The following is a 23,230-nucleotide window of genomic DNA, read 5'->3' as shown; positions in this document are numbered from 1 at the left end:
CAGGGCATGGTGGCACATGCTTTTAGCCCCAGCACTTAGAAGGCAGAGGCAGGATCTCTGAGTTCAAAGACAGCTTGATCTACAGGGTGAGATCCAGGAGAGTCAGAGCCATACAGAGAAACCTTGTTTTGAGATACTCAAAACAAACAAAACAAAACAAAAACCCCCAAAATCAAAAAACAAACAAAACCAAACCAATAACTAAATAAATAAAATAAAAAGGGCTGGCATATCAATAACATTGATGTCTCCTCTTTTCCCTCTTTTGACTTCCCTGATCTGTAGACTAGACGACATTTCTGTGCCCAGTGAAATGCAAGTCTGCAAAGATCTACTAGTCCTGAGCTTCCGTGTATGATCTGCCTCTGTCTGCGTTCTGGCTCTGCTCATTAGGAACTAACGCCAGTAAGCTCCAGTTTCACCAGTCGTAAAATATAAGCGAAACGGGAGCCACCTCACGAAACCTAGCATACTATGTGTGTTATCACTTACAGGAAATGAATCGGACCTTATGCGTGCTAAGCATGCACTCTGCCATCGGGCTTCATCCCCAGCCCTTTATGATTAGGTGAGATCAAACCACACAAGATCTCCAAGGCCAGACTCGGCTGCTCCTCGTAACTTCCCGTCCCGCGGCCAGACTCGTTTATCGCGGACTGATTTCTAGTTCCAAGGTTTACCTAAAGTTTGTTGAAGAATTCTACGATTCGTTAAAGTTCATTAATGCTAAATAAAGCCAAGTCCACCAAGCACGCACCTTGACCTAAGGCTTCTTCAGATCTCTGACATACTAAACTTGGTATTACAGCGGTGGCGCGCAGAGCTTTCCCAAACTCAAGCTCTCAAGGACACTGCCAAGGACACTATTTCCCTAGGATTGAGGGAGAAAGCTCCATAGCTGTGGCGGAGGCAGCCCAGGCAGCAGGATGACATACTGGACTCCCTCTCATGGGTCAGAGCCTAGAGGCTGGGTCCCAAGGCAGGCTACTCACCCACGATGGAAACAGAGGAGAAATCCAGTGAGTTGATGGAAGAGTTGCTCTTCAGACTCCTGTCATCTCCAAGCGTCTCCTCGAATACCAGGTGGCTGTGGACGGTGAGGAAGCACAGGAAGCCCACGAGAGTGGCCAGGAGTAGGCGGGTGACATCCATCCTGAGAAGCCTAAGTTGGGCAGAGAAGGGGATCGGGGGTGGGTGGGAGAGAAGATGGTGGTAAGGGATGAATGTGACTTTCTGCTCTCTCTGTGTGCCTTTGGACTGGTGGTCCGACTCTGCCACACAAGTCTCTCAGAAGGGCCGGAAGTGGAGCAAGGCTGAGGGTAGGGAAGGGATGTTGATATGGGAAGAAGACAGAAAAGGAGAGATGGGGAGAAGAAAGACGAGGGAGGGAGGGGAGGAGGGAGACTGAAGCAAAGGGGACAAGAACTCTTTGTGTTGCTTTGTGCTGTCCAGAGGGCGGAGTACTGACTCTCTGTGTTTCTTTTCTTTCTCTTTCTTTTTTTCCCCCACCCTGTACAAGCAACAGTCCCCAGAGACCTTAGGCCTAGGCAGAGTTGTGGAAAGGGCCTCCTGGCCCCCAGGAGTGCCTCACAGTGGCAGAGGTCCTTGCTAAGGTGGAGAGAATCCAGCTAACAAGGCAGAGCTCAGTGAGAAGGATGAGGGTGAAGGCTCCTGAAGACAAGTGTGAGTCCTATACCCGATTCCCTGCTGACCCATTGCAGGCCGGGAGGGATGTGTCAGGATGTGTCCACGGAAACTAAACGGATTTCTTTATTTGCTAGCCCGAGTTTGAAGGGGCAGATGGACTTTCAGCAGATTTCTTTCCTCAAATGCCTTCTGTCACTATTGGATCCCCACCCCTTCCCACCCCACTGCCCCATTTCCCTCTCAGGTTTTGAAAAAGCCTGGGTCTGCATTTCCAAGGTTCCCTCCACCTGCGGCACACTGACTGTCACAGGAGAAGAGGGTAACGTAGGTTGCTCATTCTGATCCTACCCAACTGCTGGGCTCCCTGTGCAGCTCCCTGGCCAGCGCCAGCCTCCTCCTCTCTGTTCTCAGCTTGGTTGGCATGCTGGCTAGTTTTATGTCAATGTGACACAAGTCAGAGTCATTTGGGAAGAGGAAACTTCAATTGAGAAATGGCCCCTACCAGACTGGCCCGTGAGAGAGCCTGTAGCACATTTTCTTGATTGATGATTAATGTGGGAGGGGGTGGCTCACTGTGGGCAGTGCCCCCACTGGCATAGTGGTCCTGGGTGCTGTAAGAAAGCAGGCTGAGTAGGCCATGAGTTGCAAACCATGAAGCAGCACTCTTCTATGGCCTCTGCATCAGCTCCTGCCTCCTTGTTCCTGCCTGATTTCCTCTGATGGTGGACTGTGAACCGAGAGTTATAACCTGGAATAAACCCTTCCTTCCCCATGTTTCTTTTGGTCACAGTGTTTCTACTGAAGCAATAGAAATACTAAGACAGTTGGCACCAGGTTTTCTGCATGCCATTATATTGCAGGAGAAGACCCAAGCAACTGGCCTCCACCCCTTCCAATTGTCCTGGGACTGTAAGGGACAGTCCTGACCTTTAGAAGTCCACCCACCCATGTAGCCCCAATGCCAGTTCTTTTTGATGGCCTCAGATCTTCTTTTCCATCACCAGGCACTGCCTGTCATAAGCTCACCACCAAATTGCTCTCCCAAAGCCTCGTTAGTTGAGAGTGGGCACTGGCCCTACCAACTGTGTTTTTTCATCTTGGCTCAGTCTTAATGAAGACGTACAACTCTGGGCAAAACTGCTCCTTTGGTCAGGCTGCAATTTCTTTCCTGGTGAAGTGAGAGGAATGGACTACGTCTGTGGTCTGCACGCATGTACAGGCTAACTCTTCAAAACCACAGTGACAGGTAGAGTAGGTGAAAGGAGGGTGGGTAGCTCTCCTGGCAGAGTAAAGAGTCCTGGGTTCAGTTCCCAGCCCTACATAAGGTGAGGATGGCAACATACACTTATGATTAGGAGAATGAGAAGTCCAAGGTCATTCTTGGCCATGTAGTGAGTTCAAGGTCATTTTGGGGCTGTTGTTTAAAACCCCATTCCCTGGCCAAAAACTTGCTTTTTTTTTTTTTTTTTTTCCAACACAGAAGCCACTAGATCAGGTCCTGCCTGAAGGCCATCTTATACCTGGACTCTTACGTCAACTACTGTTCCCCTCGCTGTTTTAAGCTAGTGTGAGTTGAGAGTTTTCTTTCCAACTGAAGGCTTTTTTGGGCAGGGGGTAATTTGTTTTGGTTTTTTGGATTTTTTTTTTTTTTCAATCAAGCTCTCACTATGTATTCCAAGCTGACCCTGACTTCAGAGTGCTGGGATTGTAGGTCGGAGCCACCATACCCAGCTTTTAACCCAAGGCATCCTAAAGGTGCACTCCCCTGTCGCCTGCGATAGCATGGTATCTCACACGTGGTTTAGATCTAAAACCAGACTTCGACCAAAGACAAAACGGAAGTCAGAGTTCAAATTTTCTCCGGCAAACAGTGGCTGCTATTTTTCTTCTCCCATCTTCTCCTCTATCTTGCCTTCGATACCCCCTTTCAACCTGCAGCAGAATAAGCTGGTCTAACAGGCTGCCTTCAGGGTTCGTACTTTACAAAAGAAATTCCTTTTCTCTGAACACCGTGGTCACGGCCTCACATAGTGAAAGCCTCACAGAGACAGGGCAGCTGAGGAACCTGGCTGGGCAGGCATCTGCTCCAGAGCCAACCATCTCACCATCCTCGAAGACCCTCTCCAAATGGAGAGTTGAGCCGAATCATCTACACTTTACTCCAGCCTCACTCGTTGCTGTTGTTTTGTTTATCAAGACAGTGTATCCCTGGCTGTCCTGGGACTCACTCTGTAGACTAGGCTGCCCTCGAACTCAGAGATCTGCCTGCCTCTGCCTCATGGGTGCTGGGATTAAAGGTGTGCGCCACTGCCACCAGCGGCTTCCCAGCCTCATTTTCAGTGGAGCGGTCTTCACACGGAGCGCCCCAGACCCCGCCCCGCCCCAGACCCCGCCCCCGCCCCGCCCCTCTGCTTTTCTCTCCGTGTTTCACCTTGTTCATCTAATGTCTCCCTCTCAGCTGCTCCCGGCTCTGTCTCATCCATCCTCCAGAGCCCAGGCCAAAGGCTCTGGCACTTCTTTCTTCCTTTTTGAACCCCACTTTGCTCTTGGACATTGTTCAGTACCTCATTGTTCTTTAATTGCTCGCAGGGCCCGTGCTCATCAGTTAGACACAGTTCTTTGTATAAAGTAGGTAGGGCAGTGAAGCTGAATGTCGGATCTGTGGTTGGACGGACGTGACTCCGTCACTTTCCAATTATGTGAGTGTAGAGGGGAGAGAGGTCCTCTCGACCCCCTTCTTAGTTCTTATGTGGGCCCTTTGGCTGGATCTAGGAACCCAACTCATTGCGTAAGAACTGATTAATAAGAGAAAAAGCATAAAGTTTTATTAAATTTACGTGTATATGGGGATCTTCACAAGAGCCTAAAGACTGAAGAAGCGCCCAAAGCACGATGCCTTTATATTCTCTAGACAAAGAATAATACATTTGTGTAGTAATGACAAGACAACTGGCTATCTTGGAGGAGAGGAGCCAATTACGGGGCTGCTGCTAAGAGTGCTGAGGGATATATGGGCTGAGGGATATCCTGAGGCAGAGGGGGTGCTGCAATTGAGAAGCTCCGAGAGGCTCGCTGAGGTGGTAGGTAGACACAAGGGGATGAAACTTGTAAGTGATGGTGAGGAGCTTGGACAATATTCCAACTGAAAATGACTGAAGAGCTGTGGGTGGGAAAAGGACTTAATCAGAACCGCACCAAAGGAAAAAGTCCCTCCGGAGGCCACACAGGGATGGGAGGAATAAGGATGGGAGGAAGGCTCTTCGGACAGAGGCTGCTGCTGGACTCAAGGGCTCCTCCGGCCCGCTCCCTGACATCTCTCCAGCCTTATTTTTCCTGTGTTATTTTTTACATATACCACAGGCTCGCTAGCACTGAGCGAGCGTTTAAAAGTGTTAAGTCTAGTCAAGCTTAGCTGCTTCCAGGCCCTGGTATGAAGCCCATTTTTCCCACCTTTTTCTTTTAAATTTGTTTGCTTGGTTGGTTTTGTTTGTTTTTGTTTTGTTTTGTTTCTAGACAGGGTCTCACACTTAGTCAAGACTGGCCTGGAACTCAGGGTGATCAGGCTGGCCTCGAACTTGCAGCAACCCTCCTGCTTTTGCCTCTTATATGCTGGGATTGCAGGTGTGAACCACCATGCCTGCTTTTCCAGCCCATTACGTGTGCCTGACCATAGGACTTAGCTTATTTTAATACAGTTTATTCATTTATTATCTATTAGTGCTGAATTCTCAACATCTGTGTCCTCTATTTCAGATCCCTTTCATACATTCTGTGAACTAACGGCCTTTGCTATTTTCCTTTTGTTTTGTGTTATTGGAAGTGCTGGTGAGATGACTCGGGGCCTTAGATAGCACTCTACAACTGAACTATGTCTTGAACTCGGTTTTTACATTCGAAGTCATGGATTCACATTCCCGTAATCCCAGCATAAGGGAGACCGAGGGAAGAAGATTCCTTCCTGCCTAAAAGAATGTAGGACACACGCATACGCGCATGTGCAACCCTGGCAGTCTGACACTAAAGGTAGGTGTGGGGCTGGGGGTGTAACTTAGTTGGGAGGTGCTTGTCTAACAAATAGGGCTTGGATTTTCCCACTTCCCACTCCATAAGGATGCATACCTACAATATCAGCACTCAGGAGGCAGGGGCATTAGATGTTCTAGATCTTTCTCTGATATGTATTGAGTTCAAGGCTAACCTGGGACACATGAGACCCTGTCTCAAAAAAATAAATAAAGGGAACCTTTTTTTTTTTGGTTCTTTTTTTCGGAGCTGGGGACCGAACCCAGGGCCTTGTGCTTCCTAGGCAAGCGCTCTACCACTGAGCTAAATCCCCAACCCCTAAAGGGAACCTTTATATATGGGCCAGTCAGTGGATAAAGGCGCAAGCTTGGAGACCAGAATCTGATCCCTGGAAATTACATAGGTGGGAGGAAGAACTGAGTGCAAAGAGAACTTTGCTCTGAGGGCCACACACATGCTGCACCACACATGACTCCCGCAGGAATAATAAGGAAAGGAAATCTAAAGATAAGTAAATAAGGAGCTGAGGAGATGGCTTAGTGGGTAAAGAGCTTGCTGTGCAAACACGAGGAGCTGGGCGTGGGTGCCTAGCATCTGGATAAGGTGCAGGGGGAGCCTGCTTGCAATCCTAGAGGTGAGGTGAAGTCCTAGGGTGCAGGGGGAGCCAGGGAGACTCCGCAAGCTTGCTGACCAGTTTAGTCAGACAGCACGCACCAGGTTCAGTGAGAGGCTGTGCCTCTCAAATTAAAGTGGAATCTGGGTGAGGTGGTCCACACCTCTAATTTCAGCTCTTGGGAGGCAGTCGTAGGGAGATTTCTGTGAGCCCAAGGTCAGCCTGGTCTACATAAGTGAGTTCCAGACCAGTCAGGTTACATATGAGACCCTGTCAATAATAAAATCACAATAATGATATAAAACATAAATAAAATAATAACAATAATGATAACATGGAGAGTAGTAGAAAAAGCCAGCTAATGTGGACCTCAGCCTCTGGCACACACACACAACAAACAAACAAACAGGCAAACAAACAAATACACAAGGTGGATGTGATCTTGGGAAGGCAATTTGCGCTATTATTAACCAATAGTATTTCTCATGAATGTATTGGACTTCAGATTAATACAGGGTTGAGTTCTAATGAGACAAGATTTAGGACTGGTAAGTTTTTTTAAAGAATTATTTATTTTATGTATGTGAGTACACTGTAGCTGTCTTCAGACACCAGAAGAGATTATTAAATCCCATTACAGATGGTTGTGAGCCACCATGTAGTTGCTGGGAATTGACCTAGCAGTCAGTGCTCTAAACCACTGAACCATCTCTCCAGCCCTCAGGCCTGGTTAAGTTTTGATTGTTAGAAGAGAACAGGCTGCATCACGAATGATTAGTACAATGTTTTGAAGCTTTTTCTGTTATCCTATGGTGCACAGAACTATAAAGATTTAGTCTAATAAAAACTTAGACTAAAAGCAAAAATCCAACTATCGGAAAATATTTCAAATAGTTACATGAAGTTAACTGTATATTTTAAATTTTATCCTGTAGCCCCAACATCTTCCAAAACCAAGTCTATGTTTAACTTTGGCCTCTAAGTGTGCCAAAGAGACCCTCCATCCCCTAAATGGCAGAACTGTAGCATCAATGGGAACTAATCAGAAGAACGAAAGGACAGCTATTGGGTGGGAGGTCGGGAAACAGCTCTGACACTAGAGTAACAGAGGCAGTGTGACTCTCTTGAGTTCTTTACCATAAATGGCGTTGTCACACATGCTTACTGTGAACTGCAAGGAGGGAAATCAGAGTCAGGAAAGGAGAAGTCTTTGGGGGGAGATTAATTGAGACCCAGGACAGAGCTCATGAGACTGAACATGCATGGTGGGGTTCAGTCAATAGTTTAACCCAGTATCACGCCCAAGGATCAGAGGGACTTATGAGCAATAGGTAACGGACAACAGCATTGTCTGCTGGGGGCTGGGCACCCACGGGGCACCCATGCTTATCACTCGCTCTGAACAGCTGGTAAGTGGGAAGGTCTTTGTCATCAGAGTTGTCACAGACACTGGACCTTGTGCAATGAGCAGGGAGTGGGGAGACTTGACCAGGTCAGAGGCCCGAAAGAACTCAGGACACACAGTGAATGATAAAGTAAAAAATGAAAGTTCTCCTGATAGAAACTTGGGCTGAGGTTTTGAAAGAGAAAGCCTCAGTATAGTTAATTATATTTGGGTGTTGGGAGAGGGTTAAATAATATGGAAATAGAAAAGAGGTGTGTTTAGGATCCTGAGATCATAAACTTTTTAGAAGTTATAATTTTGTGGATTTTTGAAAAACAATTATCACCTATAATATTGAATGACATAATATAAGGTGTCTAGGTGAACCCACTTGAAAATTATTGAGAGTTGGACTTTTGGCATTTGGAAGGCAGAGGCAGGAGGATTACCCAAGAGCTCACAGCCAGCTCACAGCCAGCTCACAGCCAACTCTGTCTCAAAAAAAAAAAAAAAAATTCAATGTTTCCACAATAGGAAAAAAAATGAAATATTTGTAACAAGCAGGATAAAAACTTTGAATCTAATCCCTTCAATTTAGGACAGACTTTGTAGTTGAATGAATTCGGGTAAAGTCAGATTTTGATGGCAAATGAGTTGTCAAAGGCGAGAGAGGAGTTGCTTTAGAACCCAGGCCTCTGCGATTGGATGTAAAGAGTCATGTGAGGTCCTGCACAAGCCCTCACCTGTATTAGTATTGGACAGTGATGTGCCCACTGCTGTCCCACAGGGCAGCAGGCTGGAAACAACGACTAACAACACTTCTGTTTCTCAGAGACAATTCATTCATGGGGCCTTCCTTTTGAGGACAAGGGTTTCCCCTCTGCGAATAAACCTGATTTCTGGAAATAGATAATGATTTGCAGAGTATTCTGGTTAAAAAAAAAAAAAAGCAGTGTTTTTGCTAAAAAATGAGGTGTGGCCTAAATCATGGGGATTTTAATTATAGAATAACTATAATTTGTAGCTGATGAAACCAGAATTGTGACAGTCAAGTTGAGTGATTTCCCCCAAAGCTGTAAAGCTTGAGAAACCATCAATTTGCCCAAATGTTGCAAGTTGCTTAAAATATCTCTGGATTTCAGACACGTCTTTAGAGGCAACTTAATATTCATACAAGAGAAAAGTTCCATATCAGCCAAGAGCGGTGGTAATAGCCTGCAATCACAGCAAGGGGGATGTTGCCCAGACTAGACGCTTGCTGTGATCCTGAGGGCAGCCTAGGCTAGACACCAGGATGAGAGCTACAGAAGCCTCTCTGTCTTGGGACCTGGGGGTGGGGTTCAGTAGTAACATCCCTCCTGTGCAGTGGGAGGACCTGATCAATGCACCCTGTGAAAAGCCAGTTGTGGTGGCCTCTGTCTGTAACCCAGTGCTGGGGAAATGAAGAGAGTTGGATCCCTTGGGATGCTTACATCTACTCTAGACAAATTGGTGAGCTCTGAGTTCAGTGAGAAACTGTCTAAAAAAAGAAAAAGGTAGACAAGATTAGAGGAAGAAACCATTGACTTCTAGAGTCTACAAGCACCAGCACACATGTGTACACACACACACACACACACACACAAACTCACACACTCACACACACACACTCATATACACACACACAAATACACATACACATTCATACACACACACACTCATACACAAACACACACACTCATACACAGACACACACAAATACACATACACATTCATACACACATACACAGACACACACTCATACACAGACACACACATACATGTGCACACATGTTTGAGCTCAGATTGCACCATGATGACACTAATAATTTAAAGCTACAGAGAACACACACTCCTGAAGAACTAAGTAATCCAAGGGAAAGACCTGAGATAAATCAGAATAAATTCAGACGAATACCGTTGCAGCAAGTAGACACTAGCAAGTATGGGACACAAAGATGATTCAGTGTGAAGTCAATTAGCATCTGCGGATTGGGGAACACAGCAAAGGAAAGGACAACATAACCAAAGCAAAACGCAGCACGCTTTCCCTACCGGCAAGGCAAGGGAGTTGTAACTTCGTTCAGGTAGAAAAGGAATGGGTGGAGAGGAGAAAGAGCTCAAGATCAGTCAACATCCATCAGAGTAGGCTGTTGTCAGACGAGCCAATGTGCAACGGCACTATCACTGTCTACAGTTGTTGTTGGGCAGTATGGAGGAGGGCAGGGCTCTGCACGTCTGCTCTAGTACCATCCATGGAAACCCTTTTACCTTGTCTAGGATGTCATGGCTCGTCTGTCTCCATCTCTTAAGTTCTACCTTCCCCTCCGGAGCCCGCTCAAGTTCTCTAGCCCCTCTGAGTTCTCAGCTTTGGTGGACAGGAGCACTCTGTCTTTCCTGAGGTTCCTATGGGGTGCCAACCCACTTAACATAGTTTGAAATCCTGCTACTTAGTGATTCAAGTTACAGAAGGTCCAAGCTATTCTAGCTAATGTCCTTACCAGACAAGTACCTCCCCACTGAGCTCTGTCCCCAGGATAAAATGGAATCTAAGGCCATCCCACCTCAAAATACCCACCTTTCTTTACCCAGTTGCCACAGCGTGTCTTATGGGTCCCTGAGGTCATAGAACAAATGACCTCGGACACAGCTGGTAGCTGTTTGTGTTTCTGGATTACTTTTCTCTTTTCCCAAGGGCGGTGTCCTGAGGAATGCTGTCAGGAAGACATGTTCTGCTGAGGTTGGGAAGGGAACATTTAAAGGAAGAGGTGACTGACAAAAAGGAGAGGCCCTGCCCATAAATGGTGCTCACTTCTCAAGACGGCTTCCTTAGGAGCGGGTCTGAAGAGAATCAACTCAAGGCACAGAGCCCAGCGTTCTGAGGAATTTTAAAAACCAGCCCAAGTCATGACTGGTGGGAAACATTAGAAAGTCAAGGCCCACTAAGCATGAAAAATTTGTTGACATCCGAGCTTGTAATTTTGCTGTCATCGGTTAGTCCAACCCTAGAAGTTACTCTGAGCCACTAACCAAAAGCTTACACCTACCGATGTGAAAACCGGATGTGCGGTGCACATCTGTTCCCCCGGCACTCTGGGAGGCAGAAACAAGAGGATGCCTGGAATGTACTGGCCAATCAGATCTAACTGGCAGATCCCCATGCAGTGTCTCAAAGAACCAATCAGATCTAGTTAAACTGGCAAGATTCCTGTACAGTATCTCCAAGAACCAAGGTGAAGAGAGAGAGAACCAGGCACTTGATGGACCTGATGTGACTGTCTGGCCTCTACACACATGTGCACATGCACACCTGCACACATGCACACACAGGCACCTGCACACATGTTCACACATACACACACCTGCATACACGTACTTGACACACATGCACGCCATTTTTAAAGAGAGCTGCTCACATAAAAATATAGTGTAGAGATAACATTTTCCTCATACTCCTTAAGATTATAAAATGTTGGAAGCATTCTCTCTGTTGAAATTCACACAAATACTTAATTGACCTAACAGCCTACTGAAGAGCCTCACCATCCCAAGACAATAGCAAGAAATAAAGTTGTAAAGGTAGAGGACTGAGAGATGGCTCTCAGTAAGAGCTCTTGCTGCTCTAGCAAAGGACCCAGCTTCAGTTCCCAGCATCTGCATGACAGCACCAACAGTTCTTAACTCTGGTTCTAGGGAATCTGATGCCCTCATCTGACCGCCTCAGACACCAGGCACACACATCCTATACAGACATGTAAGCGGGAGAAATGCTCATATACATAAGATAAAAATAAATGAGAAAAATCTTTTTAAAAGGAAAAGAAAGAAATCCTCGTGTCCTGCTAGGGAGATAGCGTGGTGGGGGCAATGCTCTCAGAACAAACGTGAGCATCCAGGTGAAAATCAGAGAGCAGCTAGGGTTGAACTCCTGAGAGCAGGGTAGAAACGGAGGCCTCCAGATCACTGTAGTGTGCTCTCGCTGTAACTATTTACTAGAAAACAAAACGGGACGGAGAATCACAGTAGCTACTATGTGAGAGCCTGCCACATGGCAGGCTGTGCTGTAGTTCACTAAACACATTTAACCCTCTTAGAGAGGTAGAGATAGCGTTGGGCCAGAGTGATGACTCAGCAGTTAAGAGGGGGGTGGGGGGGTGTGGGGTGTGGGGTGTGTGGTTTCCTGCTGCTGCTGAGGACCAGAATCAGTTCCGAACACCCACATTTCAGCTCACAGTTATTTGTAGTTTCAGTTCCAGGACGTCCAACACCCTCCTACGGCCTCTGAGGATGCCTGTGCACATGTAGTGTTTGGGGGGGGGAGGGAGGGAGGGGGGAGGAGGGAAAAGAGAGAGAGAGAGAGAGAGAGAGAGAGAGAGAGAGAGAGAGAGAGAGAGAGAGAGAGAGAGAGAGAGAGAGAGATCGGGGCCACAGGAGATGGCCATGCCTCCATGGGTAAGGCTGTGTGAGCCTGAAGACCCGTGTTTGATCCCTGAAATCCATCTACAAAGCTGGATGCTGTGGTGCCTCTTCCGTAACCCCAGCCCTCCTATAGAGGGATAGGAGTCAGAGACAGAAACATTGGCCAAGGCTCGGGGGCCAACAAACCCAGAGCTCAGGGCAGCAGCAGGAACAGGAGAGGCCCTACCTTCACAAGGCAGAAGGAGAGAGCCAACTCCCAAAGATATCCTCGGATCTCCACACTCACACCCGCACTCTCTCATGCACACTTAAAAAGTTTTTAAAGCTACCCACCACAATGGTGGAAACGGAAACTCAGCGCACAAGGTTACAGAAGCACCACAGCAGAGAACAGAGTCAATCCTAAACCTGACTCCGGAGCCACGTGAGAAACTCCACCCTTCTCCTGAGGTGACCACCAGTCCTAGAAATGATGTTCCTCACCCGCATGCCACCCCAGCACCTGGGGGGTCTAGGCAAGAAGCTTACAACTTTGAAGCCATTATGAGCTACAGAGCAAGACTGTCTCAAACAAGACAAAAAGACAAAACCAATCTCTCACAACGAAACAAAGCAAGCCGCCAAAGAACCTGCCATCCCAGCATTCAGCGCGCGGAGGCTGTATATAGTTCAAAGGCATCCTTGGCTGCCTGTGACTCTGTCTCGAAGATGAGAACCAGAACCACCCCAAACCTCTACAGACTGTAGTGTGCTGTCTTGGCCAATTCCTACTTGTTATGGAAGAAATTAAGACAAAACAAAAACAGAGCAGCTCTCTTCTGGAGGCCTGGATTTAGGATTCCTTCAGCTCTATCTACACAGGGGACGCTGTCTGTCAGAGGACGAAGGAAGAGTTCCTCTCGCTGTGATGGGCTGTCTCCGCTTCTGGGAAGCGAGCTTCTCCCGCTCCCTCATCAGGGACTAGACTGAGTCAGAATTATGTCTGCCGGTCGAGAGGCCAAATCTGGAGTCTGCAGTCTGCCAGTCTTACTTCTCATAAGTCTGGGAAGTCGGGAGGAAGGAAGGGGCTGGCTGAGGGAACGAAGGGATCTCCCTTTTGTAGTTGAGTCAAGCAGCAGAGTGAGAAGAAGGCTGTGGATACTGGCCAAGACTTTCTTCACGACAATTTCAGCTAGGTTCCTCTGGGCCTGTTCTTAGCAGGGTTCGATTTTGACCCGTGGTCTTGACTAGCCCAGAATTAGTGAGAGTCAGCAAATATTCCATTACGTTCACATGAGTCTCCTCATAACTGGTGTTTCCTCTACAGCAGTGGTTCTCAACCTTCCTAATGCTGCGACCCTTTAATATAGGTCATGTTGTGGTGACTCCCAACCATAAAATTATTTCATTGTTACTTTATGACTGTAATTTTTCTATTGTTAGGAATCATAGCGTAAATATTTGTGTTTTCCGATGGTCTTAGGTGACTCCTGCGAAGGGGTCATTTGATTCCCAAACAGGTTGAGACCCACGGGTTGAGAACCTCTGCTCTAAGTGGTTTTCACCCATCGTCTCATTATCTTTCCTACTCTGTTTTGTTCAGTTGCCTTTGCTGTACTCAGAGTTGAGCACAGTCTCTCTCTTCTATATCAGTACTTTTTCCTTTAGTGGGTATTGAACCAAGGACCTTGCACACAATAGGCAAGCATTCTACATTCTACTTCCACATTACATCCCCAGGTCTCTTTTAACTTTATTTTGAGACAGGGTTTTAATCAGTTGCCTAGACAGGACTTGAACTCATTCGGTAGCCCAGGCTGGCCTCGAACTCGTGAACCTCTTGTCTTAGCCTCCTGAATATCTGGAAATATAGACCTTAGCCACCAGGAAGACTGAAATACTGTTGAATAAACTCTTTCTTACCAGGTTATATTTTAACAATATTAAAATTATTATGGTCTCTTGAGTAATATCTCTATTTCTGGACTAAGTTGACTAATCTAACCATTGTGCCTAACGGGTGCCAAGAGGAATGGCATGCCAGTGGGTGCTGTGATTGTTCTAGAACACAGGCTAAGAAGCAGGCCCTAATCAGAGAGGGTTTTCAGCAGGGCGGAAGCACACTGAATGCCCTTGCTGCCTGGGAGTCAACGGCAGCTGGCATAGCCTGGATCACACATTAATCAAACCCCATGCTTCTTACCCAGAAACGAATGACCCTTACCATGTATCCCAAGTCACATATGGTTCCCTTTCCATCTTCTATCATGTGGCACAGTCACATGGTGACTCAGCCTGTTTCTCACTTTCCCTCAGAAACCTTTGAGGGAAGATGCCTTGTCAGGTGATGGCTGACGCCTTTACATTAGGAAGCGGAGGTAGGAAGAGTTGAAGTCCATACTGGTCTATATAGTGAGTTCCAGACCAGCCAGGGCTACACAGGGGCACCCTGTCTCAACAAACACCACACACACATGCACACGTGCACACATGCTCACACACACACACACACACACACACACACACACACACACACACACACTATCCCCTTGCTTTGGCAGTACTGAAAACTCTCACTTCAGACCACTGCTCTCCTGAGTGCTTCAGCATTAACGAACCTCTTGCCTGGAGACAATCTGACTCAGCACCTCTCTCTTGAATCCTGGCTCCTCTCTCTTCTCAAAACCTAGCACTGATGCTGTAAAACATATATGCGTACAACTCTTACGTCTCCGAAACTACAGAAAGCAGCAGCGTCCTTTTTTGTACGCCGAGTGCTGGCTGGTCAGGGAGGGACCAAGACAGAAGCCATGTGTTGGATCTTTTGGCTCGATGCCCTCCAACTCCAGGGGAGAACAGCTAAAGGAGAAGTTGGACAGTTAGTTAATTAACTAATTAACTAATTAGTTAACCAATTGTATCAACGGAACAGATGCTCCAAAGAGCAAGGTGCAGGGAACAGCTGGACTGCTGATCACACAGAGGTTTCTAGAAGGTGGTACACCTGGAGAGGGTTGGGTCCTAGGTGTCTTTCCCCCTAAGTCACGCCCCACGAACCTCTCCATCGGTGCCCATCAGTATCCTGTGTGACATTCTTCAGAGTAAACCACAATACCTTAATAACACTCCTGAGTTCTGAGGAGGGGTTTGTGAAGATCCCAGATCGCCAATGGGTGATTAAACACTGGGCAAAACCACTTGAGGCTTAGGACTGCCATCTGGGCATGTCCTAACTGTGAGATCGGGTACTGTCTCTAAGAGTGTCACAACTGAGTTAAGGGACACCATGCTGGAGTCCGCTTCAGAACTGTTAGCGTGCTTGGTAGGTGGAGGTCCCTCACGGACGTCTGTCACTCAGCCCTTCTCTTGATTACTGACTGAACAGAGAGGAGAACATGAGTCTGAGGTTATTTTTTTTTTCCTGTGTCCTCAGGTAGTTTGGCCCAGGCTTAGCTTCAAGGTTCACACTGCAGAGAAGGTTTGAAACCGTGGCCTTTCTCAAGAAGCAGAACAATGACAGTGACCTAGGCTTGTTAGTGCAGACTCTGACTCCCAGGTCCCTGACACGCATTCCTGATGTACGGGGAATACATTGCTGGTAGGAGCTGAGGAAGCAGCTACTTTAACGCCCCAGACTCTTCCCTTCAGCCTGCTCACCTATCACCTTTAGAAGCCGTGTCTCCACTTCTGTTCCCTAGTGGTCACACTCTCCTCGGATTTTTCTGGATTCCGTTTATTTGGTTGTTCATTTGTTTGAGATACAGTCTCATAGCCAAGAAGACTGAGCCTCTGACCCTCCCACCTCTGCCTTCCAAGTGTTGGGATTACAAGCATATACCTCACACCCAGCTGGCTTCATTTCTTCTTTGAGACAGGGGCTCACTATGTAGCCTCGGCTGGCCTAGAACTCACTATGTAGACCAGGCTGGCCTCGAACTCAGAGATTAAAGGCGTTGGCCACCATGCCTGGTGCCATGTCCAGTTTTATGTTATGCTGGGGATCAAACCCAAGGTTTCCTACAGATTAGGCAAGTACTCTGTCACCAGAGCAACAGCACAGTCTCTCTGAACTCCTTTCACTCGGAGGGTGTTCTGAACTCCCTGAGTGTGGTCAAAGTCAGCGATCAGCTCAGCAGCTCCCCACAACTTAACAGCAGAGGGGGGAGGGGGCTTTGATGTCAGATGCAATTTTCTGCTGGAAAGAATCAAGTCAGAACCAAAGAAAGTAGGCTGAGCAAACCTTCAGAATACACACGAGACCTCTAGAGAGAGCATGAAAGCCGCCAGAACACTGGGAACGAGCTTTCTGGAGTGGGCTGGGGTTCTCTTGGTCCATAAGGTCTCCCTCAAACAAAGAAAACCAAAAGTGACATTAAGGTGGCCTCCATTCAGCCTCCGGCGCCTCCCCCAAAGCAAACAGCAGAACAAAGGTCAAACGTCATCGAGACGTAGCAAACTCATCCACAATTGCAGACATCGTTCAAGCTTCCGTCTAATGGACTTCTCGTCTGACTGGGTATCAATTCTAAAAATGTTCCACACATATAAAGGCAAAGGGGGTTGCAATAAATGACGCTTTGGTGATTGGCTTTGACTGGGATGAACACAAAGTGAACTAATCTATTCGGATGGATTCCTAGGTGCTAAACCTTGCTCTGTGTGAGTGGGTTGAACTCAGATCCTACAAGCAACTCTCTGTAGAAAATCTAAAGCAGCATTCCAGTGTGACTCTGGGTCAACGTCAACACTAAGGAGTACTTCTTAGAATAATATGCTTTTTATGGTTTTACTGCTGGGGAACGGCAAAAGCAGGGTAAAGAGAACCGGGGAGCATACTTGGCTAGCCAGCAAAAAGGTTGCTTGCATCCTTAGTACTTATCTCTTAACAGCTCCGACCTCCATCTGCGAATCAAATAGACTCATGTAACTTTTCCAAGAACTGCGTGAAGTTCTTTCCTTGTCTGGAAGCCAAGTTGCCAACTGAATTCCCATGTATCCCACCGAAAAGGGAAGGCCATCTAACCAAGGAAGCTTGCCACCTGCTGTAGGCTACTTAAAGTGTAAGAAAACAACTGGTCATTCTATAAACACTGTTCCAAATTTCACTCTGCCTCAAGTGCAAGATGCTGGGACATTCACATTGAATAGAGGTGAAAAGCAGCAAGCAGAAGAGGACAGTATACTGTACAAGGCAGCTTGAGTTAGGGCCAGTGTTTATTTTATAGCCAGATCTCCTGCAGCCCAGGCTACCTGAATGGGAACCGTACAGAAGAAGGAGATAGAGTCCCCCAAGCCAACAGAATAAAGAAGATAGTTTTCTCCTACTTACAGTACAAGTGACTCTGCTCCGAATCAGCCTCCCTAAGGGAAGCTGGGCCAGAATGTCTTCCCTGTCCTTGGGTGGCAGAGGCAAGGAGCATTGCTGTGCGTCATTTTAAAGACCCCAGAAGTCCCTGGCAGCGGCCTTCCCCATCTCACCCCTTTGCTTTCAGCCCAGTAAATGCAGTGGGTTCAAACTCATCCCAGTGGCCACAAGTTCTGTGGTCTGCGTGCCCTATATTTCTCCCCAGTCTTAGGAACTGAAATTGGTGTTGACATGGAGGTTAGGAGAGGATGGAAGAGAAGGGGATGCGCTGAGGTTACTCCGTAGGCAGAGTTAATGAGGATTTAATTCAGAATTAACCCCAGGAGACACAGAGAAACCTAGGCCTAGTAACTTGACCTGGAAAAACAAATCCCACCAAGGCACGGTTTAATTGAGCTTCCCTGAGAGATTCTGGGTGGGCTAAGGAACAGTTGGTAGAGAAACTGAACCAACAAGATAGGTAGATGGTTGAGGCCTGGTCTGCCCGATGGGTAGACCCTCTTGGGGGATTACCAGTACTGGTCTCATAATTTTCAAATTTCTCAAATTTTCACCACTGGAAGGGGAGGTTCTCGTGCTGACTCCGAAGGATTAGGCTGCGGCTCTCCTCCCTTCTCTGGGCTTTTCCTTGAACCAGCTAAAATTTATAAGGTCACAATTTATGACCCTCTGGATGATGTGAATCTCTTTGTTTCTTTGTTTGTTCATGTTTGAGACAGTGTTTTATGTAGCCTAGGCTGGACCAGGGGTGGCTTTCACTCCGGATCCTTCTCCTGCTTTTATCTTCCATGTGCTGGGATTATAGGCATCAACGCAGGCTAGATGTAGACTAAAAAAAAACTTTTTGAAAGAAGTTTGAGCTGATTGTCAGGAGCCTAGAATAAAAAATTCACATAAATGTAGAAATGGAGTTTACAAAAAGGATGTGAGAATCTCCCCCCAGCGTGTCTGTGCACATGTGTGCACATGCATGCACATGCATGGAGTTAAGAGGGCGACTTCATGTACTTATGGTCTGTCACCTTTCACCTGGATGCTCACGTTTGTTCTGAGAGCATTGCCCCCACCACGCTATCTCCCTAGCAGGACATGAGGATTTCTTTCTTTTCCTTTTAAAAAGATTTTTTCTCATTTATTTTTATCTTATGTATATGAGCGTTTCTCCCACTTACATGTCTGTATAGGATGCATGTGCCTGGTGTCTGAGGAGGTCAGACGAGGGCATCAGATTCCCCAGAACCAGAGTTAAGAACTGTTGGTGCTGTCATGCAGATGCTGGGAACTGAAGCTGGGTCCTTTGCTAGAGCAGCAAGAGCTCTTACTGAGAGCCATCTCTCAGTCCTCTACCTTTACAACTTTATTTCTTGCTATTGTCTTGGGATGGTGAGGCTCTTCAGTAGGCTGTTAGGTCAATTAAGTATTTGTGTGAATTTCAACAGAGAGAATGCTTCCAACATTTTATAATCTTAAGGAGTATGAGGAAAATGTTATCTCTACACTATATTTTTATGTGAACAGCTCTCTCTAAAAATGGCGTGCATATGTGTCAAGTATATGCACATGTGTGCAGGTGTGTGTGTGCAGGTGTGCATGTGTGCACATGTGTGTGGAGGCCAGTCAGTCACATCAGGTGCATCACCTGGTTCTCTCTTCACCTTGGTTCGTTGAGACACTGTACAGGGATCTTGCCAGTTTACCTAGATCTGATTGGTCAGTACATTCCAGGCATCCTCTTGTTTCTGCCTCCCAAGGTGCCAGGGGAACAGATGTTCCCCAGCCTATCCGGTTTTCACATGGGTGCTGGGGCTCTGAACCAGAGTCTTCTTGCTTGTACAACCGTCCACTCATCACCCCTTTTCCAAGACAGTGTTTCATGTGGTCCTAGGCTGTCCTCAAATCCCCTGTGTCCCTGAGGGTGATCTTGAACTCCTGCTCTTCCTGCCAAGTGCTTTGATTATAGGTGTATGCCACCACTCAGGTCTCTTTCTATGCGACCATGTCCTTTGTTAGATCAAGAAGAATTTTTTCTATTGCCTTAAAAAGAATCATGGGGGTTGGAGAGATGGCTCAAAGGTTAATAACGTGTGTTGTTCCTGCAGAGGACCTGAGTTCAAATCCCAGCACCCACATCAGGGCGCTCACAACTGCTCATAACTTCAGCTCTACGGGATACCCCTAATCTTAGGCACATGCAATATACAGACATACACGCATGTAATATATACATAAAGGATAATAAAGTATTTTTTTAAAAAATCAGAACAAGGGGCCAGAGAGGTAGGCTCAGTGGGAAAAGGCACTTGCTACTAAGCCTGACAACTTGAGTGTAATTCCTGGAATCTACATGATAGGAGAGAAATGACTCCCATATGCTGTCCATCCATGCCATGATGCACTCTCTTGAGCACACACACACATACACACACACAGAGAGAGAGAGAGAGAGAGAGAGAGAGAGAGAGAGAGAGAGAGAGAGAGAGAAATATAAAAACAAATAGATGTTCTATTTTTCTTTATCAAGTTGGTAGAATCAAATAATTTTAATCCATTAATGGGGTGAATTAAATTAATTCCTTTATTAAATATATGTTGCATTTCTAATACAAATTCAGGACGTCATTTTAAGTCTCTTATAGATTGCTAGATCCAGTTGTCTAATATCTAAAATCATTTCATTTATTCGTGAGTAAAAATAACATGCTTTTCTTTATTTTACTGAGCTAAATGCCCTCCCTCTGTGAGAGGGATTGGACCCAGGGCTTTGCTGTATGCAGGGAAAGTGATTTCCCATTGAGCTAATTTCCTATATTTGTCTCTCCTTTAAAGAGTTTTTGAAAATTCAATTCTGTCTTTGAGGCCAGAAATGTCTGATCCCCCTGGAGCTGGAGTCATAGGAGGTTGTAAGCGTCAAACATGGGTGCTGGGAACTGAACTCAGGTCCTCTGCAAAAATAGCATGCCTCCTTAATTGCTAAGCCATGGCTCCCCCTGTCTTTTTCTTTACATTTTTCTGGAAACGTTGTATATGAATATATTGTTCACACACACACACACACACACACACACACACTTTCTCTTTGCTGAAATTTTAGTAGAACTTATTAACCTTGGCTGATCAGAGTGCATTTTTTAGAATGTGGCCTATAACTCGATTTATTTTATTGTCTTAGGACAATTAAGATTTTTCACTTCTTCTATCCACTTCTCACGTTTCCACATTTGCTGGCTTGAGACTGTCCGCACTGGTCGTTACCTTCCATAGGATGTCGAACAGTCTGAGGCGGCACCACAGCAGTGAGCGTCTTCTGTTTGTTTGACTTTTGGTTTTGTGAAACAGGGTTTCACTCTGTGACCCCAGCTGTTGCTGAACTCACTCCAAAGCTCTGGCTGGCTTGCGCTGGGATTACAGATGTGACCTCTCACCCTGGACTGTAAAACGTGTGCTTTCTTCTTTTGTATTTTGTTTATCTTGTCGCTTGGCATTCGTGAGGAGAAGCAGCGAGATCGTCTTTAATAATTTATAAAAGTGTTTATTTCATTTTTGTCTCCCTCCCCCATAGCATCTCCTGTATCCCAGACTGGCCTCAAATGATCTGGAATTTTCTGGTCCTCTTGCTTTCACCTCTTTTGTGATAGAATTACAGCCTTGCACCAATCTCTTGGTTAGCTTTCTCTCAACTTGACCCAACCCAGAGTCACCTAGGAAGAGGGAACCTCGCCTGGAAACTCTGCTTGATTAGATTGTCCTGCTCAGGCATGTCTATGGAGCACCGATTTGACTGATGTGGGAAGACTCCGCCCACTGTGACAGATACCAGTTCTGTGGATAAGAGAGCTAACAGCATGCGACAGAGGAAGCTTCCCATAGAGGAGGTTGACAAAGTCCCAAACGGGAAGCCCAAGCGGGCATTCCTCTGTGGTTTCTGTTTTAGTGTCTGCTTGAATTCCTACCCCGACTTCCCTCCCTCCCTCCCGAAGACTTGTAAGATTTGTAAGTTGAAAGAAACCCTTTCCTCCCCCAGGTTTCTTTAAGTCACAGTGTTTATCAAAGCAGCAAGAAAGCAAACTAGGACAGTCACCATGGCTGGTTCTGTGCTGGGGACAGAAGCCAGGGCCGGGTGCACGCTAGGCAAACACTCACTTGCTGTGGCATTCCCTCTCTAGCCTTTGTAGTCCTTGTATCAGAGGCGTTTATAAGACATCCGTTTGGGACTTTGTCAACCTCCTCTATGGGACACTGCCTTCCTTTCTCTTAATTTACCTCTTTTTATTACTTTTTTTCTTTCTTTGAGCTTATCCTGTTATGATTTCTATTAATTCATGCTCCTGATATTTATACTTCATTCCTTTGGAGCACTGCCAGAAGGGGAGGGTAAGTATGTTTTAAACTTTATTAGATATTTCCAAATTGCTCTGCTAAAGGGTTTGTGCTGATTTACAATCCCATAGGAATGTGTGAAAGTTTCTGATCTCTTCATTCCCACCAGTAGTTGGGATGTCAGGCTTCCGAGTTCTCACCATTGGCTCTGATAGGAGTGTCTTACTTATCACATGTCTGACGCTTAGCCCAGGGCGCGGCACAGCACTAAGTCTGTGTTAACCATTATTTACCGAGTACATCTTCAAGGAAATAGCTTACGATATAAAGAAGGATTTTAGCTAGGCATGGTGGCACATACCTTTAATCCCACCAATCAGGAGGCAGAGGCAGAAGGATCTCTGAGTTCAAGGTCAGCCTGGTCTACAGAGAGAGTTCCAGGGGTTGGGGATTTAGCTCAGTGGTAGAGCGCTTGCCTAGGAAGCACAAGGCCCTGGGTTCGGTCCCCAGCTCCAGAAAAAAAAAAAAAAAAAGAGTTCCAGGACAGCCAAGGCTACACAGAGAAACCCTGTCTCAAAAAAAAAAAAAAATTATGATTGAAATTTTTAAAAAAAGTTTTTATGATTAAAATTGTCCTAAGATGGGCTGGGTTGTGCATTGAGGTTCTGTTCCCCCAGTACCAAAGGTTTGGAAGCAAAGGCTGAAACGTGACTTGGAAAGGTTGTAGGAGAGTTAGCAATTAAATAACATTAAATGTTAGAGACTTTAAAGACTCTATAGATTTGAAAGAGTGAGATTCATATCAGTTGGTGTGGCAGCGAGACAACGGAAAGGATGGAAGTGTAGACCCCAGGGTGGCCTCCAGGCAGGGGTGCAGGGCAGGCTGAGGGCAGGGGCTTAGGTCAGGCTCAGGGCAGAGGTTCAGGGCAGGGTCTCAGGGCAGGGTCTCAGGACAAGGGTGCAGGGCAGGCTTAAGAGGGGCTCAGGACAGGGGCTCAGGAGGGGCTCAAGGCAGGGGCTCAGGGCAGGGGTTCAGGGCAGGCTGAGGGCAGGGGTGCAGGGCAGGCTCAAGGCAGGGAGTAGGGAAGCTAGGTCGTGGGCCGACGTTATAAACACAGAGGGTTTCCTAGAGAAGGTGGTATAATAGTAAAGGCAGCTTGGATTACATTGTAATTGACTAGTGCCTTGCCCCAAAGGGCACTACCATGACAAAGGTCTCTAGTATCCTGATTGGCTTGTAGGTGACAAAGTCTTTTTTGATCTTGATAGTGAAGAAGAAAGTTTTATTATTTTTAAAACAAGCACCATGTTGCAACATAACAATTTTATATCGAGTGTCAACTATGCACTGGAAAAAGCAAGAAGTATAGTGAAGAATTTTAGCCAGAGCAGCAACGGAATAATAAATTTTGGTTTTGCAAGAGTAAAGGCATTAAAAGTTAAGAAACAGAGACCAGTCCTAGCC

General features: G+C 46.4%; 1 protein-coding gene across 1 annotated transcript in view; it reads right to left on the bottom strand.

The window, feature by feature from the left end:
• Positions 1-23,230, bottom strand: part of Asip (agouti signaling protein) — a 79,840-nt gene that overhangs the window by 4,407 nt on the left and 52,203 nt on the right. The window contains exon 2 of the mRNA XM_032902430.1: positions 993-1,162. Coding sequence (XP_032758321.1) covers positions 993-1,152 — 160 coding nt within the window. The 5' untranslated portion in view covers positions 1,153-1,162. The remainder of the gene's footprint in view (positions 1-992; positions 1,163-23,230) is intronic.

Source organism: Rattus rattus, chromosome 5 (genome assembly GCF_011064425.1).
Source record: "Rattus rattus isolate New Zealand chromosome 5, Rrattus_CSIRO_v1, whole genome shotgun sequence".
In the NCBI taxonomy this organism is placed as follows: domain Eukaryota; kingdom Metazoa; phylum Chordata; class Mammalia; order Rodentia; family Muridae; genus Rattus; species Rattus rattus.
The sequence above is the reverse complement of the archived record's forward strand: the minus strand, read 5'-3'. Positions and strand labels throughout refer to the sequence as shown.